Genomic DNA, 21,379 nt, shown 5'->3' on the forward strand with positions numbered 1-21,379 from the left:
TCTCAGGTGTTGGGCACTTGAAAATCTGGCCCAGAGCTCTTTTGAAATAAAGTCTGGAATGAGATCTTCACTCCTGCTTTGGATACTTTATGCTGAGTAGAAGGGTTGGAGCTGTATAAGAGGCCCTAAATATTCTGATTCCAGCTGGGTGAGGATTCCATTGCCACAGAAGCTGTGAAAGATAGCAGTAATGTTGCCCTCAGAGGACCCCTCCTAACTCCACATACAAGGAATGTTCTGTGATGGGGTGGGCTAGGAGAGGAGTGGTTTGTTGGGGTGGGCCTCAGCAGTGCCTGGATTCTGGGCATTGCTGCAGCCCATAGGACCGCCTGGAAAGCGGTCTTAATTTAGAGAGGCCCTCGGTGTTCTTTAAGTTACATGTGGGGTCTCTCCAGTCCCAGCCCAGATCAGGATGCAGAGTAGCTTAAAATGACACTGGACTGCCAAGCCTGCCACTAGGTTGTGACTTCTGCCTTTCTTTAGAATTTCATTACAGCTTTGGTGCCCACTAAGAGAAGGTGCTATGAACATCATTGCAGTGTGAGGAGTCAGGGCTGACAGGTAGAGGACTGCTGACTACTACATTAGTGCATACATGTCCCTAGCGCACTAGAGTGCTGGGTGTAAACTTTGTTAATTTCCCTTTTTAAAAAAGGGAAGAAATCTGTTTTACATGTAGTCAAAAGAGTATTGTATAGAGAAACACAGTTCTATTTTTTTTCCACTTGAGCGTGCGAACTTGCAGACTAGATTTAACCATTGCATATGCACGCAGACCACATGCTGAAAAAAAATTTTCTTACTGTTCTGAAACTTCAGTGATTGTGCAGCTAATCGTTTTTTAAAATTAAACTCTTACTCTTCAACTTAAATGTGAACTCCAAAGCAGGAAAATGAGAAGAGATAAGCACAGATAGCTAGATTGTAGAGCACGTTTGACACAGAAATACTTTTGAATGGCTCAGAAAGTTATGTCTGCCCTCCCCCCTCAATGAAATCTTGTGATAATACCTTGCTTATTGAAGCTATTTCTGAAAGAATGAAGCATCCTGGGACCCCCTCAGTGAAATAATTAAATTGAAGTTTACAAAGAATTTGAAAAAAAAAATTGCAAAAATGAGTAAAACTTGTTCCTGTGTTGAATACTGTGTGCCCAGACCTATCTAGTTAATATAATATTCCACACACAAATCTGCTTAGTGTTACTAATTTTTACCTTGCAGTTGGTCTTTAATGTGTTTTATGGCAAGTTTTTCTTTAACATGGATTTGTTTTTAGAGTTAGACAATTACAGTCAACTGGATTAAAAAGCCAAAATCTGATTAATTGGGGGCATATTAGATTGACCATCTCTTACTTCAAGACCAAGAGAAGGAAATTACAGTTCTTTTGAATGTTTATGCATTTTCAGGTTGACTTGATTGTTCTTGTGATTATCAGCCTTTTAGGAATTTAATCAAATAAATTAACATATTTGCATAAAATAAACATTCCTGTTTATCTTAAAACAGCACTGTTTACAGCTACTACCCTAAAACCTAAGGTTTACTAGGGAGCAACTAAAACTAGTACTGTGCTAGGATTATCAAAGAGAGACCATTACTGAAATATGAAGGGTTCCTTTCTGGTATCTATGAAGAATTTCCAGGTTAATGGAATTACAATAAGAAAATACCTTATGCCTCCCTGTTTTCTCTTCTCGGCTCTTTACGGCTCAGCGTTTTCCCACTTAATTTCTGCATCTCCATCTTTTCATCCTATTTTTTCTTCTCAATCTTCCTCTCCCTTTCCCCTCCTCCTGCCCTTCTGTTTCTTACCATGTACGTCTGTTTCCCCTTCTGTCTTCTTCCTGTTTTCTTTAGGGTCACATTCAACCCGGGGGGGAAATGACCACACATTCAATCATACCTGAGAATTACTTTTTTTCCAGTTGAGTGCAGCTTCTGGGAGGAGGGAAGGGAGATAAATGCCCTCAAACTTAAACAAATAATAATAAAAAAAGTTATTGATTGTTGATAGTGGCTAATGTGATAGCTGTGTGTTACTCCTGGGAGGATTCTGCACCAAAAAATTAAAAATTCTGGAAAATTCTGCAAATTTTATTTGTCAAAATAATGCAATATAATCACACCAGTTTCAATTGTTTTGGTAAATTACCATACAGAAAAAAGTCACAATAACTATTCAGCATTTCGTAAACATATGAAAGTTAAGTTACAAGTACTTGGTAACGAATACCCTGCATTCCAGTTATAATCCTGGATTTTCATTTAAACTACATTAGAGAGCGCGCGCGCACACGCACACACGTGCGCACACGCACACACGTGCGCACACGCACGTATGTACGTAGAATGTCATTTTAAATTGCTCAGACTGTCACACATGAAAGTCATTCAGTTTTGCTAATCATCGTCCTGGACCTAGCTGGGTACTTTGGGAAGTGTTTGGTTCTGGTTGTCCTGACATTTTATTGACTGCTTTGTAAATATTTAATTTGCCCTCAAAAGGCTTGCTGCTTTTTTTTTTTTTTTAATTTTTTTAATGGGTAAGTAAAAATCTAACCTTAGGAAAAAAGTGAGAAAGCGCATAGATCTTTCTAGCTGATTCCCTTACTGTCATTTATAAGGCTTTACATCACTCTGGCAATGTAGGTGCCTTAAAACTTCTACAGGTTTTTATGCTCATGGGGGAACTGACTGAGAATGGGAACAATGTTATTAAGCAAACAGGTTGCTACATTTCTGCCTTAGAGAATGAGATCAATTAACTATCAACAGCAACATTAACAAAATGTGGGGTTTTTTTTTACAAAAGATATTTTCTTTAACTTAAAAACAAACAATTTTCAGTAACATGATACTAATATTTAATTAAGTGTTTTTTCAGTTCTCAAGAAGTTATTTTTTTTTTAAAGTTGAATTTTTATTTATTAGGCAGACAATACAAAGAGATTCACTTAGATTTCTGACTCTGTGCTTGTGCCTTCAACACTTTCACAACAGTCTTCTGTTCCTCAATAAGGAAAGCTCGTTTGATTCTGTCACAGACACATTTAGCACATATGGAACTGCCATAGGCTCTTCTAATATGCTTCTTTGACAACCTCATAAGGACTTTAGGGCGCACAGCACGAACACCGCGAAGTCTTCCAGGATACACACCACATGCAGACGTTGGTGCCTTGCCAACTTTCTTAGTGTAAAGGTAAACAGTCCTGTTACCTGGTGTCCGGGACAGCCTGGTCTTGTTAGAGGCTGTGTTGTAGGACAACCTATGACGGTATGTCAGAGGCTGAACCATTTTTTATCATTTTACTAGGCAGGCAGGCTGCTACACTTCTGCCGGGGGACAGAGCCTTCCTCCTGCATAACAAAATACCCTACCCTCCTCCACGCCCTTCAAGTTGCAGTATCAAGAGAGAGGAACAGAGTCTCTCTCGCTTGTTGGCCAGCCCTGCCCCCTGACAGTGATCAGCGTCTCCTCTGCATGCACGCCGAGCCCCCCGCAGTGATTTGTGTCTCTGAAGCTGATCCAGGCACGCTGGAACAGACACGCTGCCAGGACTGCTGGGGAAGAGACGTGTGTTCCCCCTGCAGATTTCTTTTGCGTTTTTCTGCACAGGGGGCACAGAAATATGCGGGCCATATGAATTCTGCACCCCCACAGTGGTGGAGAATTCTGTCAGGAGTATGTTGTGTTCAAGGAACCATAAAGTCTACTCTTGCCCCATCATGTTTCTGTGAATGCTTGAGAAATTCTTAACTCCTTATGTAACATGAGTGGCGCTCTGTATATCAGCCCTGAACAGTTTCAGGCTGAAGATGTCTGTATGGTTTAAAAAAAAAAAAAAGAAGCAAAGAATAAAATTCAAATCTGAAACCTATTTTGTTTGTAAATTAATGTGCAATAGCTGTAACTAACCTACTTTATTGACACATTTCTGGGTTGTTTTAAGAGCACATGGAACCCATTTTATGGTTAACTTTTATTTGGAGCTAGGACCAATTTAGCCATTTTAAAGCACTATATTTATATAAGCGAGCATGTAACCAGCCAGGGAACATGTTCTGCAGCGATACAGCTTCTTATGTGTCACTTTAGAAATGCATGGATACCGGCTGACAAACATGCTTCCTGACCCTGCTGCACTTTACCAGTGTTTATTTTAATAAAAACCCACTTAAGTATAATTTTATTCAGTCTCTATTCCTCAGAATAGTCCGCTATATAGTTCCATCACACAGCCACAGGCTTGGTTGCAAAGTTTGTGATGCATGGGGACGGGGTGAGGAGTCAGATGGAGGGTCATGTGGGGAGGTCACATGCTCCCCCCCTTGTGTCCCTCCCATGAGTGCAGTACCAGCAAGAAATGATTTCTACTTGCACCACTGATTGTGGTGTGTATGAGGTGTGTGTGTTAAATTCCTTCAAGCTTTCTTCCTCTGCTTCCTCTCTTAGCTAATTGGTGATAGTGTTTCACAGCGAGGCCTCAGCTGTGGTCCCCACACCTGAGCTTGTCCTTTGACACTGCTCTGCCAGGGAATAACCGAGTATAGTGGGGCAAGCAACAGAGACCTCACTACTGGACCATTTACTCCTGTTGGAATTCTGCAACAGTACTATGGCTCCAAAACCCTGCCATTACCAATCCAAGGCAGGGGGAAGGGTGGGAGAAGGGGAAGAAGAAGAAAGCAAGAGTCATTACAAAAAATATTTTAAAAGGTGAACTGAAAATTATGTGGGTTTTTTGTTTTAAAATGTGTCAAGACCTGAGTTCAGTGTTGTTTCTCCTGCAGACTGATGGTACTGCTGACACTTAATCGGTATGTGAAGCTGCATTCCTGGTAATGATTTTAAGTAGAGATGGGTCATCACTGCTAAGTTTCATCCAGAATTCAAACACCCTAAAGTTCAGGGGAGTTTGGATCTCATGTTCCAGTATGGCTCATTTAGCTTTGTTAGTGATGATGTCATTAAATCTTAAAGGGGAAATATAAAAACCCTAAATCCTACCCTCGCCTTGTCACGTCAGTGACACAGGAGCTGATTTTACACTATTTAGAATGAAAAAGAATTACATTTTAAAACAGATGTCTCTTCTGTGTAATAATAGTGGATCTTAAATAGTTGTCTGTATATAGTTATTTTAAAAATTTCTGTTCGCTTTTGTTTGTCATGAAAAGCAAGCAAATGCTTTTTCACAGTCATGGAAATGTACTATTCTAGGCACAAAACTTATCTACTGTTTGTTGTGATGATGGCAATTGAAAAAACTAGTGATATTTTATTTGCCTGAGGAAGGGAGAGCGCAGTGAGTAATATTTCTAACGTGGGTTCCACATAATTTTCAGGAAAATTATTATTAAGCAGTAGGTCCTGCATGGACTGGCTTGCAGGGTTAGGATCTTACATTGCACTCTACACCAAAACACTTCATTGCAGATATCAGCTAATTAATATTTCCAGCAGCCCTGTGAAATAGTGAGTGCAATGAAGTTCCACTTCAGTGGCCTTTTTAATATGTTTTATTTTACCTAGGTGTTCCCTAAAATTTGCTTCTGTTGTTTTCATGTACAAGAAATAAGGTTGTAATCAAACCAAAAGAAACTTGACGTAACCGTCAAGAATGTACATGCTGAGTAATTGCATGGTCTTACTTTTGTTATTATTGTTCTACCTCTCTCCTTCCCTTTTTAGGTTTATGACTCACTTGTTATGCCTGAATGTGGACAATAATCTGTTTGGGGCAGGGGATTTAAGCATGCATAACTTTATACATGTGAGTAGTTCCATTGTATTCAGTGGGACTACCCATGTTTGTAAAGTTTACCCACACCTCTGCATGATCAAGGCTGTTTCTTTGAAATACCTAACATGCTTTTGGGTTCTCTCAGATAACAAATAGTACTGCTAATAATATGGCCTTTAACTTGTGTATTTCATGCAACCACTCATGTTTGTTTTGTTGAATGCACACCTTTTTTCTGCAATGAGATTTAACAGCAAATTTATATGTAACATAGCGCTTCTAACAAACATCGTTCAAGAAGGCTTTTTCAGATGGAGTTTCTTCATTGCCTGTGACAAGGCTGAATCCCCACTGAGGCACTTCAAGTGCAGAAGATGGGGGCCCACAAGGATTTTAAAAATTAATACTTGCCGCTCCAGGTTTGTATTAAAGTCCCAAAGTTACAGCTTTTCTCTGACCTTGGCTTGGTACATACTGCCACCACGCAAATGCGAAAAAGCCCCTTGGACTGAGGAAGGAGTACTTGGGAATTCCTCACTGTGGGGTACCCTCAAGCCCTTTCACCCCCCCTTTGGGGAAGAGCTGAGAAAGAAAGCAAAGGAAATTAGCTGTTGCTACCAGCTAATCAAACAACATGCACAAACCTTTTAGGACACCAAAAATTCAATCCTGTTCTTAAAAAAGGTAAAATTTTTTAAAAACAAAAAAGAAAGAAAATACATCTGGAACTTAGGTTTTTGCTAAATTTTAAAAGAGCAGTTCCAAAAATTAAGCACCCAAAATAGCTTTCTTGGGGGTTCAGCTTAAAGGTTACAAGCAAACAAAAGCATCCAGGGTTAACACAGAGGAGTCCATTAGCCATAAGAAATAAACAGAAATAAACCTAATCGTGTCTTTTTAAACTCCTGATCTGCTTATGCATTTGGGGGTTCCAGATAAGTAGTTCTAGGTATGGTCTGATGATTTATGATCATACCTGGCTTGAAGTTGCTTACAGCATTGCTGCTCTGTATTTCCGCTCTCCGGAGAACGAAAAACAGACAAAGGGAAGTTTTCTTCCCCCAGTGTTATAAAGTTCTAGCCCTCCTATTGGCTCTTTTGGTCAGGTGCCCACTCCTTTTCTTTTACCTGTGGGCTTGTTAACCCTTTACAGGTAAAGCAAGTAGAGAACAGCTACTAAGAGGAATTTTATAGTTAACTGGCTGGTTGGGTATCCATAAAAGGGAGCTACCCCTCACCCCCACCTTCATTTATCACAGCCTGTAATTTGAACAGTAGTTTTATTTCCACTTACATAAGAGCTTTTATATGAACTAACAGTGTGTAACTGATTTTAGATTATTTTGAATTGGTCATGAAAAAGACAAGATAATGTCTTGATTATATTATATACCTTATGTGGGTTTCATCAGGAATTTAATAAATTTAGTAATAACTTTTTAAGTTCAGATGTATTTTATAAACTTGACTGTATAGAAATTCCCTGAATGTGACTGCTACTTCCTGTAAACTGAAGTGAACCAAACTTATTGCACAAGAAGGGATTTCCTTTATTTTACTGAATCACACGTTTAGCAGTATGATTTAAGAGAACAACTATAGAGTTTTTACATCTAGAAAGCCTAAATATCACACAACATATGCAAGAATTCTAGGAAGATGATATTCCTAAAGGGAGGCTCAACTGCACCATGTTACCAGTAGGGATGTAAAAGGTTAACCCGCTACCTCGGTTAAGCGTTTAAAAATAATTTTAATTGTTTAACCGGTTAACTTTTTTAACCAGTATTTACATCCCTAGTTAGCACCTGGGGAAAGGGCACAAGAAGATGCTTTCTGAAGAGAGATGCTTGGTGGCCTGTGAAATTTTAGGAGTGGTACCATATGTTCCAGTTTGTTTGTGTATGCAATAGAATACAGAAAGTGTAAATGAGGTTGGAAGATTGTCAGAGCCCAGACTAGTTTAAATACTCACTATTTCAACCTAAAATTAAGCCTTCTGTTTTAGGTTGATAATAATTTTGTGACGATCTAATCTCCCTTTTTCATGACGTTTTTTAATACTTGGGGTTTCATTGGATGTGACTATACCAAGTTGTATTGCCATAATTAGATTTTATTATCAAACCAAACATTATCTTCAACACTTTCACTCTTTAATGTTTCCACAACCTCTGACAGTTTAATTCTCTTTGAACACTGCAGTGTTAATTTGTGCAAAACCTCCTTTTAACTTCTAACTTTCTTTCCTTAAATCACTTATCTCCTGAAGTGACACATTTATCAGCTGGTGTCTCTTCGTGGCTCTGAGCTTTATAGTTTTTTGCACTCATTCTTCAGCTATAATTACTGTTCTCTCCATGGTCGCACAAGGGTCTTATTCTTTAAAATTTCAGTGGCATTAAACTGACCTCTGCCATGCTCTGCCAATAATTTATCCATTTAAGGCATTCAAAAGACCTTTGTCCTCTACCAGGAATTTATTCATGGCATTCAGTGGACCAATGCCATTCTCTGCCAAGCATTCTTTTACAGTGGTATCCAAAGTACCTACCTCTATTCCTCTTATGTTACTCAATTTCTCTTTAGGGGAGAATTCTACATAGGCCCAGAGAGTAGGTCACTACCCCTTCACCCTGGGAGTTTAGAACTACTGAAATTTAGTGTCATTTGTATTGCCCCATCCCCAGAATGTTGGAATTATTATTATTTATGCAAGATATTACCTTGATAGCAATTTAAGCATAAATTCCTTTATTAAATCCAAAGGCCACCTAGTATTTATACAATTGCTCTAAACATGCCTAAAAAGCCTACCTTCAAACGGTAACAAAACATTTCTAAGCATTTGATCAAGGTGATTACAAATGGGCAAAACCCAGGGGTGCTTAGACCCACATTGGTTGACTCCAACTTAAGGCATGGCTACACTTGCGAGTTAGAGCACATTAAAACAGCCCCGGGTGCCCTAACTCACGACGCGTCCACACTGGCAAGACACGTAGAGCCCCCGGACTCCATGGCTGGAACACTCCTGGGACTCCACCTCGACGAGAAGCATAATGCTTGCTGCGCCCCGGCTGGAGCGCCACGGCGCCAGTGTGGACACCGTGGTCTATTATTGTGCTCTGATTGGCCTCCAGAAGTGTCCCACAATGCCTGTTCAAGCCACTCTGGTCATCACTTTGAACTCTCCTGCCCTCCCTCAGGTGACCAACCGTCAGACTCGCCCTTTAAATTCTCTGGGAATTTTGAAAATCCCCTTCTTGTTTGCTCAGCAAGGCATGGAGTGCTCTCAGTGCATCTTTCCAAGTGACTATGCCTCCACGCACCAGGCAATCCCCAGTATGGAGCAATGACGAGGTACTGGACCTCATCAGTGTTTGGAGGGAGGAAGCTGTCCAGTCCCAGCTGCGCTCCAGCCGTAGGAATTACGATACCTTTGGGCAGATATCAAGGGACATGATGGAAAGGGGCCATGACCGGGACGCACTGAAGTGCAGGGTTAAAGTGAAGGAGCTGTGGAATGCCTACCGCAAAGCCCGTGAGGCAAACCGCCGCTCTGGTGCTGCCCCCGCGACCTGCTGTTTCTACAAAGAGCTGGATGCAATGCTTGGGGGTGACCCCATCTCCACTCCGAGGACCACCATGGACATTTCAGAGCCCAGTTCAACAAGGCAGGAGAAGGAGGAGAAAAGCTGGAGCGAGGGTGCTGAGGAGGAGGGAGACACCCCGGCATTCCTAGATGCATGCAACCAGGAGCTGTTCTGAAGCCGGAAGGAAGGTAGCCAGTCGCAGCGGCTAGTGCTTTCAGAAGGACGAACACCAGAGGAGGTGCCCAGTAAGCGGCTTTTATTTTGGGAATGAAGTTGTTCGGTGCAGGCTTTTGGGCTGTGGAGGGTTAAGGCTGCATGCATGCCTAGATGTGGAATAGGGCATTGATCATGGTAATCGGCCTCAGTGATCTCTTCAAAGGTCTCATGCAGAAGCTGGGCAATGTGCTTGTGCAGGTTCCTTGGCAGAGCTACTGTGCTCCTTGTCCCAGTCAGGCTAACATGTCCACGCCACTATGCTGTGAGGGGCGGGGGGATCACTGCTGCACACAGGCAAGCTGCATGTGGGCCAGGGTGGAAGCCGTATTGTAGTAAAAGACCCTCCTCTTGCTTCCTAGGTCACTCTCAGCAGCGAGATATCTTCCAGGACAAACTCCTGTGGAAAATGTGGGGACAGTGTTCAGTATAGGGGCCCCCTGCAGCTGCTAGCTCTCCCCAAGGCACAGAACCCCAGAGGACAGTACGACTGTGAAACAATCGGTCTCCCTTGCCCCTGTGCTTACTCACCATTTTGGGGCTCCTGTGGGTTATGTGCGCTCGCTTTGGGATGGGCAAATTCTGCTATTGTGTAGACTGGGCTTGTCTTTAAGTATGGGCGAATCATTGCTCTGTCTGGTGTGAACAGTGCTGCCTCTGTTAAGCGTTGCATTTGGCTTTACAGATGCGACCTTGAGATCTCAGCCGTCCTCGTTATCACCGGCCGAAAGACTCCAAAGAATTCAGAAGAGGCCACGTAGAAGCAAAGAGGACATGATGCATGAAGTAATGCAGCAGTCCCTTAATGAAAATCAAAAAGCGCAGGAGTGGCGGGAGAGTGAAAGGAGGGTCCGCCAGCAGAATGTGGATCACCGGCGCCAAAGCATGGAGCTGCTGCTAAGCATTATGGAGCGCCAAGTGGACTCGATACAGGCACTCGTATCAATGAAGGCGGAGCACTACTGCGCCTGCCCCCTCCCCCCCCCCCCGGCAGCCCTTGTCCCAAAATTCTTTCCCTTGTGCCCCCATGTCTCCTCCAACCCACTCTCCCCAACATCCGGGTTCTTATCGCCACCAGCTGCCTCCAACACCTGTAGCTTCACCACCCAGCCCTGCAAACTACGACCCTTACCCGCTGCACTCAACCCCCATCACCATGCATTTTAGCCAGCCTGAAGTGCAGCACTCCAGACAGGAAGGCTGAGTATGATAGCAGGACATATGCAAATCTGTGATTGAACCGTTCTCCACCCCTCCCCAACTTTTTGCCCTTTCTGTTTTCCAAGCAGTTGTGTTTCTTTTCAATAAATGAATTTTCTTTTCAATAAATGGATTTTTTGGCTTTGAAAACATTCTTTATTGTTGCATTAAGTAAAAGATACCTTAGCCCGGGAAAGCTATAGGCACTGCAAGTCAGTGTAGCAAACACAGATTCCTACTAACATTGGAACCACTGCACTTCACTCCCGTGCAGGGCACCAAACATTACTGTTGACTTTCAGGCTCAAATTGTTCCCTCAAGGCATCCCTAATCCTTGCAGCCCTGCGCTGGGCCCCTCTAATAGCCTTGCTCTCTGGCTGTTCAAATTCAGCCTTCAGGTGTTGAACCTCCAAGTTCCATGCCTGAGTGAATCTTTTACCCTTCCCTTCACAAATGTTATGGAGGGTACAGCATGCGGATATAACTGTGGGGATGTTGTCATCGGCCAGGTCCAGCTTCCTATACAGACAGCGCCAGTGGCCCTTTAAACGGCCAAAAGCACACTCCACCGACTCAGCCTGTTGTTGAACCGCTCCCTGCTGCTGTCAAGGCTCCCTATGTAGAGTTTCATGAGCCACGGCATTAAAGGGTAAGCGGTGTCTCCAAGGATCATAGTGGGCATTTCGACTTCCCCTACAGTAACCTTCTGCCCCGTAAAAGTCCCGGCTTGCAGCTTCCTGAACAGGCCAGTGTTCCGAAAGATGTGTGCGTCATGCACCTTTCCGAGCCAGCCTGCGTTAATGTCAATGAAACACCCACGGTGATCCACAAGTGCCTGGAGAACCATAGAGAAATACCCCTTCCGATTAACGTACTCGGAGGCTAGGTGGGCTCGTGCCAGAATTGGAATATGCGTCCCATCTCTCACCCCTCCGCAGTTAGGGAAACCCATTTGTGCAAAGCCAGCCAGTGCTCATCATCCCAGACTTGCATGACGATGTGATCCCACACTCAGTGCTTGTTTCCCGAGCCCAAAAGTGGCATTCCACGGTGGTGAGCATATCCGTGAATGCCACAAGCAATCTCGTGTCATACGCGTTATGCGAGTCGACATCATCGTTGGACTCCTCACTGTCAGGTTGTAGCTTAAGGAGTAACTCGACTGCCAAACATGACGTGCTGGCGAGACCCATCAGCATATTCCTCAGCACTTCGGGATCCATTCCCGCAGACCAAAAGGGAAGACAGAGCGCGCATTAAAAAAAACGTTGAAAGATGGTGCCAAATGTGGACGGAAGCACAGGGATTGCTCGGATGCGAAGCGATGCATCACGGGGTGTTGGGACAGGACCCAGAATGTCCCGCACCCGCTGCCCCCTTCCCACAAGCCACAGTACCAGAATGGGAAGAGGTGCCCTGTGGGATAGCTGCCAATAATGCACCGCTCCCAATGCCGCTGCAAGTGCCGCGAATGTGGCCACTCCAGTGCACTTGCAGCTGACAGTGTGGACAGACTGCAGCACTTTCCTTACTGCGCTCTCCGAGGGCTGGTTTAACTCACAGGGCTCTACATCTGCAAGTGTAGCCATGCCCTTAGTCAGGCACATATTAGCAATGAACCCTTTAAGAGTTACCTTTTTATACCCTTTAACAACAAGTGATGTCATTGCCACTTACTGACTTCATCTAAACACCAATTTGAGACAGTTCACTGCTATTTCCAGTCTCAATCCAGATAAGATTTACAGCTTCCTTTCTCCCCAAGGCCTTTTCTTCCTCTCCTTCTTGCTGGTATGTGGGGTGGGAAGGTCCATGCTGGCTCTTTCTAAAACAGATTGTCTTATTGAAAAACATCTGCAGTCACCCCTGTCAGTCAGAAGCTTTTTTAATTTTTTTTTTTTAGAAATTTCACGTTATTTCCTTAGTTATTCTTTGAACCAGACATCCTGCCTACTTCATTCCTTCTGGCCTTATAACTCATTACTTTTAGGGCCTTTCTTTACAACACATATCTTTAACCAAACTTAAATTAGCTTTAATCTTCCAATTTTATATTTATCCTACAAAGGACATACATGCTGTGGGCTGGAGGGTTGGCTGCACAGCATAATCTGCTGGTGATGAGGAGTCAGGATTCCTTCCTCCAGCTGCTTGAGAATGTGACGGGATCCCCGGAGTGCAGCCTGGGACTGTGGGAGCACTGTGCCCCCTTCTCCAGATCTGTTCTGCCCCCAACAAACTTCTATTCATTGAACTTTTTGAAACTTTGCACTTTTAGAGAGAGGTAAGGGGTTGACTCTGTGTACACAGATTTGCAATAGGGTTGAGGTCTGTTATTTCTCAACTCTCTATATTTATTTATTTATTTATTTATTTTAAAACATTTTTGTTGTTAACATGCTTGTTATCTCTGGAGAGACAAATCCACAGTTTGAGAACTGCAAATCTAAGCATCTCTGATGGTATCTTCTAGACTGAGCACTGAGTCCCATTGAGTAGATAGAAAGAGAAACCTAAATAATCTGTACAGAAGCTTCTGGGACCCCATCAGATTGGGTCACTAATTCATGAACTATTGGAACTCATTTACAAAACTTTTCTTAAACATTACATGAATATATTGTCTCATACTATAGAATTAGAATTTATAATCCGTATTCTATGATGAGATATCTTTGAGGTATAATGTGTCTTAATTAAAACTATCTTTAGATAGGTTTTTTCCTCAAAAAGCATTTTATCAAAAAAAATCCGATTTAAAAAAAAAAATATTAAAAAAAAAATCATTGAATTTTATCCACCCTGCTCCAGAGTAGTGCAGGCCCATACTGCGAGCTCAGGGGTGGGCAAACTTTTTGGCCTGAGGATCACATCTGGGTATGGAAATTGTATAGTGGGCCATGAATGCTCACGAAATTGGGGTTGGGGTGAGGGCTCTGGCTGCGGGTGTGGGCTCTGGGGTGGGGCCAGAAATGAGGTGTTCATGGTGCTGGAGGGGGCTCTGGCCTGGGGTAGGGAAGGTGGTGTGCAGGTGGGGGAGTGAGGGCTCCAGCTGGGGGTGCGGGCTCTGGGGTGGGGCTGGGGATGAGGGGTTTGGGGTGTAGGAGGATGCTCTGGGCTGGGACCAAGGGGTTTGGAGTGCGGGAGGGGGATCAGGGCTGGGGCAGGGGACCTGGGCGCCGGGGGTGGTGGCTCAGGGGTGCAGGCTCCGGGTAGTGCTTAGCTCCTATGTGGAGGCGTGGCCAGGTGGCTCTGCAGCGCACTGCCCCGTCCGCAGGCGCTGCCCTTGCAGTTCCTATTGGCTGCAGTTCCCGGCCAATGGGACCTGCAGGGGCAGTGCAGCAGTGTAGCATGCGGAGCGGAGCCCCCTGGCTGCCCCTATGCTTAGGAACCGGAGGGGGGACATGCTGCTGCTCCCAGGAGCCGCACGGAGCAGCCCCCGACCCCGCTCCCCAGCTGGAGTGCCAGAGCGGGGCAAGCCCCAGACCCCCGCAGGAGCTAAAGGGCAACATTAAAATGGCTGGCGAGCCATAGGTTGCCCACCCTGGTGTACCTGCTGCCTGTGGCAGCCTCTGGTTTTAGAGAACAAATAAATATGATGGGTAACTGCACTTTTATTTTATTAAAGAAGGATAACTTTCTATTGCTTTCAAGCTCTCTTTGCAAAGTAAAAATAAGCTGAACGTTAGGTTTCGTTTTATCACTGATGTCCCTAAAGGTCACAGATGATACATGATTTCCCGCCTACTCCTACCTCCCTCACCCACAACCACCTAAGGCTGGCCTTTGAGACCTATGAAACCCACATCCAAAACCCCTCAAATTTTGACAGGGCCCTCAGCTTTCTGTGGAAGACTGCAATAGATAGTGCAGGATACTTCTCTGCTGAGAAGCTACCCCGGCCTCTGACCACAAAAGAGTAGTAGGGCAAGCAGCCCAAGAGCATGAGGATAAGTCCGTCAGTGACTATTAGTCAAGATGGTCAGTGATGCAACCCCATGCTCTCCGTGTCCCTAAGCTTCTGACTGCCAGATGCTGAGATGGGACAAAAGGGGAGGTAACATCTGGGTGACATCTTGCTAATTGTTCATTGCCTTTGAAGCATCTGACAGAGTTTCCTATCCTGGTTCCTGGGCAACAAAACTCCTTTGTTTTTGTTTCTTTCTCTCCCCCACTCTGGGAGTAATACTTCTTTCAAGTTAAATGAGCCTAAATATGCTAAAGAGGATCCATACTAATGCGGCCAATGTTGCGAGCACCCAGAGAGCTCAACATGTATTATCAGTAGAGAAATTCTTAAATGTTCCTATTGTGGACACCCCTTAAATTGAACCTACTTAGTCCTTACCTGGGAGAACCTCCCTGACTGTCTCTGAACTAACTGTACAGCTATTTGCAGAGCCAGAGAAAGAGTTTAAAGGGCTGAGTGCCAACTCTGTTGCATTTCTAGCCTCCTTCCTTCTAGCACTAAGGTAAGGGTGTGACCATGACAAACAAGTGACTTCACAACTACTACAACTCTTACATGTAACTTCCCTACACTGAGAAGGACCCAACACAAGATTCCACTGGCTCCTTCCCCTACTGCCAGGAACCAGCTGAAAAACTAGATAGTTTGGGAGAATAGAAGCACTGACCCAGGAAGTAGCACCTCATTCTCTCCCCAACCACCGAGGCAGAGCAGAACCCCTCCCCCAATGCCAGATATAAGTACTGCATCAGAACATTTGCTACTCTTCTTTTATCTGGCCACCAAACAACCTATCACCTGTGCCTTTTAAAAAATGTCTCTTATTTGCAACTCCACTTTCCACTACTCCTAAGTGGAGTTTCACCAGCTTTGTCCCTCCACAGGTATCTGACACACCAATAGATCAGTACTACTGCCAATCAGGTGGTTCACTTGCACCAGGGAAGGACTCAAGTAAGTCATAACAGGGAAAAGTAATAACAATAGAAACAGCAGCCAGTGCTCTGAAAGCTCACTGGACAGTACGTCCAGTCCAGGGAAAACTGCTGATTTACAAGAGCCTAGACCAGACAAATGGCAGGAACTCAGGCTCATGTTGTTCAGTTCAAGATGCTACTGCGCTACAAATAACAGTAACAGTTTCCCAGTGAAACTGATTATGACGATGTTCACAGGACTCATTGTCTTGGGAAACTCGACATCCAGGTGCACAAAGCTTTTGATTGTATAGCCTCAGACCTTCAGTCTGAACTTTTCACTTCAGGCTGCTCACAGGTAATCTCCAGACCCAAACACATAGCTGGCCATCACCTGGATTAGCTGCTGGACATGGACACAAATGCAAAAATCACCCCTCTAGCCTGGGATTGAGCCTATCTACTTGACATCAGTTCTCCCTTCATGGCCACAACCTACTACAGCAGCTACATTCCACTGGGACGGTGAAACCACCAATCAACAAGGGGAAGTCTGACAGTGCAAGAGACAGAACTGTCACAGGAGTTGGGCCTTGACTATGGAACTCAGGCCAGGCCTGCACTACGAGCATTTTGCAGGTCTAGCTATACCAGTATGCTGTACTCCTCGTGTGGATGCTGTGTGTACCACTCTTTCTCATGGGGAACATAAAACATCTTTATGAAAACTGGTGTCCAGCTGATGAGGTGGTTACCTGAATATCCCTCCACCCTTCTGTTTTAGAAAGTCTAATTTACCTACCTAGTAGTTGTTGTTGGTTTTTTTTTAATAAGATTTGCTATCACCTTGGTAGCTAGGCACCTCCCATGAGAAGGAACTGTAAAAATCTCTCTTTTCTAGCCCTGCTGGCAGGAAAAAGCTCAAAGTTATTGTTGAGAATTAAAAAAAAACAACAACAGGATGAGGGTGCTGTTGTTCTTGAGAGCATTATTGCAGGAAAACCAAGTAGAAGCGAAGGGGTTTGCATTAAGTTCTGAATGTGCTGAAGGTGGTGGCCATTCTTACTGGCAGCAAGTTCTGTGGTCTTGGTTTGAGGTCTCTAAAAATTCAGTCTTCTGCAGATGTAGGTCTTCCTCCTTTCCAGTGGAGTGAAGCTGCTGGATGAGGTTATCACCATAGAAGAAAAGATGATCTCTCAGGTAGCTAGTGCCAATACCACACAGAGCTTTGAAAAATCAGTACAGTGACCTTGAACTCTGTTCAGTGGATAGCCAATATGGGAGAAGTGAAAAGAGGTATCATTTCTAATACTCTGAGCTGGTATGTAGATGAGCTGCTGTATTCTGGACTAGCTCTAGCTTCCTTAGGACATCATGCTTCATTCCTTTGTATAAGAAACTAGAGGTCAAGCCTGGAAGTTACAAAGGGGTGGATCACTGTGTCCAGATCAGTGTCTGATAGTATCAGGCATAATCTTTTTAGCCAGCCACAGATGGAAATGGGTATCTTTTACCACCATGGCTATTTGGGTGTCTAACTGCATTGCAGAGTTGATGAAGACTCCAAGGTTGTAGACTGATCTAGTAATCTGAGAGAAGGTTGCGTTCAATGGTGGGGGTTATAATGCAGAGCAGGGTGGATTTATTTAAATCACCAAGTAGAAAGCCATGATCTTGTGAGCACTGGACTGGCATTTAGGAGACCTGATTTCAGTTCTCAGTTCTGTCAGTTTTCCTGTGACCTTGGATTAATCTCTGTGCCTCAGTTACCCATTAATAAAATGAGGATGCCGATACTATTTTTCTGCCTTTTTGAACTACTATCTTGTCTTTTTAAATGCTAAGTTCTTTGGGGCAGGCTCTGTCACTGTGATGGAGTCCTGTTCTTGGTTGGGGTCTCATGCTATTACCACATTTCAAATAGTAAATCCAACTTTTCCTAAAATACCAATATCTATTTTTTTAAAAGACTAACACTTGGGATTCCCCTTGTTGGAGGTATCCGAGTTGAGGAGAGCTTTGTTTCTCACAGTACTTTGGCTGATGTGTACCCAGTACCATAACAGTGAGTGGGAAGAGGGCTACTATTTGTACAGTACAGTGCTAAGGGCATTGGAGGTGCTTTACAGAGAGAGAATACAAACAGATCCCTGCCCTGGAAAGCTTGCAATGTAAATAAACATACAAAGGAAGAGGAGAGGGAGCAATAAAAAGCAGTGCAATTTAAAGGTTACAGACAAAACTTGGAATTATAATATTCCCCCTCGTACACACACTTCCTACTCAGTAAATGAAATTAGTTGACAGCCCAATGCAGGGTAGAGGTGGGTGGGCTAAGGCTAATTGGCATCCCTGAACAGTTGTGTTTTGAGGAAGAGCTTGGAGGAAGAGAGGGTGTTCACGCTAGGCATTCAGGTGCCCAGGAGGGATAGGGGTATAAGCACTGATTGTTCTTGCTTTTTGAGTCCTCCAGCCCACCAAGTCTCACTGATGCAACACAATCCCCAGAGCTCTGGCTACTTTGTAGGAAGCAAAGTAGCTTGAATACTAGTTGTTTCCTGGAGGAGGGGAGAAGGAGACTCTGAAACTTTACCATAGCTCTGGCAAATTGCTGGGGCACCAACTTGGGAGAGATGGCAAGTATGTGCACCATACAATGAATTTCATGCAATCTTATCTACTTCAGAAGGGGAAAAAGTGCGAGCCAACGCTGCTGGTGTTTCAGCCTGCAGTTTCAGAGAGTCTAGACACTTCAGACTTTAGGTATTAAGGGGCTACTACAACTCCCACAGAAGTCAGTGGAAGTCTTTTTTCTTAAGTTTAATGGTAGTTGGATTAGTCCCAAAGTCAACCTTTTAATATTCCAAACACATGAAAAAGAAACCAGTCATGTCCTGTAGTGTTTCTTTTCTGGGGTTTGGGAATAGATTTTAATAGATCTGTTTCCATAGCAATCTCTAATTTCCACCTGCCCCCCTCCAGTTCTCTGCTTCTTTTACAGATACTATACCATACTTTAGCCAGTGCTCCCACAGGGGCCTTTCTCAGATAACTGTCCAATACAGCATGGATTTTGATATGTGTGCCACAATGAATAATTTCCCTACTTCTTGATGATCTCTATTGTTGAGATGAACACTTATACTGCTGTCACCTTCTCTGCTTCTGAACCAAACTCGAGGAAGCCCCTTAAATCAGCAGTCCGCCACCAGGAAGAGGCTGGGTTTCCTAAAGAGCTGCTTCATTGCTGGGAAAGTGACATGGCTCATTGCCACTGTCGTTCCATAACTCATGTGTAAGGTGAAAAAACACAGTGAGAAAGGAGAAGAGTAGGAAGAGAAAGGTGACATAGGCTGAGGGGAAGGGCAGAGAAAATAAAAGAAGAAAGAGATTAAAAGTTAAGGGCAAATGAACCATACACTCCATCCCATGCAAGCTAAAAACTTCTTGTCCCTGCAAATCTTTTTAGCCTGGAATCCCCCTTCAGTCTTATTAGCATCCAGCCTGTACAGTATAATCATAGAATCATAGAATATCAGGGTTGGAAGGGACCTCAGGAGGTCATCTAGTCCAACCTCCTGCTCAAAGCAGGACCAATCCCCAACTAAATCATCCCAGCCAGGGCTTTGTCAAGCCTGACCTTAAAAACCTCAAAGGAAGGAGATTCCACCATCTCCCTAGGTAACGCATACCAGTGCTTCACTACCCTCCCAGTGAAAAAGTTTTTCCTAATATCCAATCTAAACCTCCCCCACTGTAACTTGAGAGCATTACTCCTTGTTCTGTCATCTGGTACCACTGAGAACAGTCTAGATCCATCCTCTTTGGAACCCCCTTTCAGGTACTTGAAAGCAGCTATCAAATCCCCCCTCATTCTTCTCTTCTTCAGACTAAACAATCCCAGTTCCCTCAGCCTCTACTCATAAGTCATGTGTTCCAGTCCCCTAATCATTTTTGTTGCCCTCCGCTGGACGCTTTCCAATTTTTCCACATCCTTCTTGTAGTGTGGGGCCCAAAACTGGACACAGTACTCCAGATGAGACCTCACCAATGCCGAATAGAGGGGAATGGTCACGTCCCTCGATCTGCTGGCAATGCCCCTACTTATACAGCCCAAAATGCCATTAGCCCTCTTGGCAACAAGGGCACACTGTTGACTCATATCCAGCTTCTCATCCACTGTAACCCGCTTCTGCAGAACTGCTGCTGAGCCATTCGGTCCCTAGTCTGTAACGGTGCATGGGATTCTTCCTTCCTAAGTGCAGGACTCTGCAGTTGTCCTTGTTGAACCTCATCAGATTTCTTTTGGCCCAATCCTCTAACTTGTCTAGGGCTCGCTGTATCCTATCCTACCCTCCAGCGTATCTACCTCTCCTCCAAGTTTAGTGTAATCTGCAAACTTGCTGAGGGTGCAGTCCACGCCATCCTCCAGATCATTAATGAAGATATTGAACAAAACCGGCCCCAGGACCGACCCTTGGAGCACTCCGCTTGATACTGGCTGCCAACTAGACTTGGAGCCATTGGTCACTACCAGTTGAGCCCGACAATTTAGCCAGCTTTCTATCCACCTTATAGTCCATTCATCCAGCCCATACTTCTTTAACTTGCTGGCAAGAATAGTGTGGGAGACCGTGTCAAAAGCTTTGCTAAAGTCAAGGAACATGTCCACTGCTTTCCCCTCATTCACAGAGCCACTTATCTCGTCATAGAAGGCAATTAGATTAATCAGGCATGACTTGCCCTTGGTGAATCCATGCTGACTGTTCCTGATCACTTTCCTCTCCTCTAAGTGCTTCAGAATTGATTCCTTGAGGACCTGCTCCATGATTTTTCCAGGGACTGAGGTGAGGCTGACTGGCCTGTAGTTCCCTGGATCCTCCTCCTTCCCTTTTTTAAAGATGGGCGCTACATTAGCCTTTTTCCAGTCATCCGGGACCTCCCCCGATCGCCATGAGTTTTCAAAGATAATGGCCAATGGCTCTGCAATCACATCCGCCAACTCCTTTAGCACTCTCGGATGCAGCGCATCCGGCCCCATGGACTTGTGCTCCTCCAGCTTTTCTAAATAGTCCTGAACCACTTCTTTCTCCACAGAGGGCTGGTCACCTCCTCCCCATGCTGTGCTGCCCAGTGCAGTAGTCTGGGAGCTGACCTTATTCATGAAGACAGAGGCAAAAAAAGCATTGAGTACATTAGCTTTTTCCACATCCTCTGTCACTAGGTTGTCTCCCTCATTCAGTAAGGGGCTCACAGTTTCCTTGCCTTTCTTCTTGTTTTTAACATACCTGAAGAAACCCTTCTTGTTACTCTTAACATCTCTTGCTAGCTGCAACTCCAGGTGTGATTTGGCCTTCCTGATTTCACTCCTGCATGCCCGAGCAATATTTTTATACTCTTCCCTGGTCATTTGTCCAATCTTCCACTTCTTGTAAGCTTCTTTTTTGTGTTTAAGATCAGCAAGGATTTCACTGTGAAGCCAAGCTGGTCGCCTGCCATATTTACGATTCTTTCTGCACATCGGGATGGTTTGTCCCTGCAACCTCAATAAGGATTCTTTAAAATGAAGCCAGCTCTCCTGGACTCCTTTCCCCCTCATGTTATTCTCCCAGGGGATCCTGCCCATCAGTTCCCTGAGGGAGTCAAAGTCTGCTTTTCTGAAGTCCAGGGTCCGTATTCTGCTGCTCTCGTTTCTTCCCTGTGTCAGGATCCTGAACTCGACCATCTCAT

At 44.3% G+C, this 21,379-nt stretch overlaps 2 protein-coding genes across 4 annotated transcripts in view; one reads left to right on the top strand and one right to left on the bottom strand.

Annotated features, from left to right (window-relative positions):
* Positions 1 to 21,379, top strand: part of JAK1 (Janus kinase 1) — a 105,712-nt gene that overhangs the window by 24,709 nt on the left and 59,624 nt on the right. The window lies entirely within an intron of this gene.
* Positions 2,884 to 3,324, bottom strand: LOC102944844 (60S ribosomal protein L34-like). Its single transcript, XM_037907913.2, has one exon. It carries the CDS (start codon positions 3,301 to 3,303, stop codon positions 2,956 to 2,958), a length of 348 nt encoding a protein of 115 aa, XP_037763841.1. The 5' UTR covers positions 3,304 to 3,324; the 3' UTR covers positions 2,884 to 2,955.

Source organism: Chelonia mydas, chromosome 8 (genome assembly GCF_015237465.2).
Source record: "Chelonia mydas isolate rCheMyd1 chromosome 8, rCheMyd1.pri.v2, whole genome shotgun sequence".
Classification (NCBI taxonomy): Eukaryota; Metazoa; Chordata; order Testudines; family Cheloniidae; genus Chelonia; species Chelonia mydas.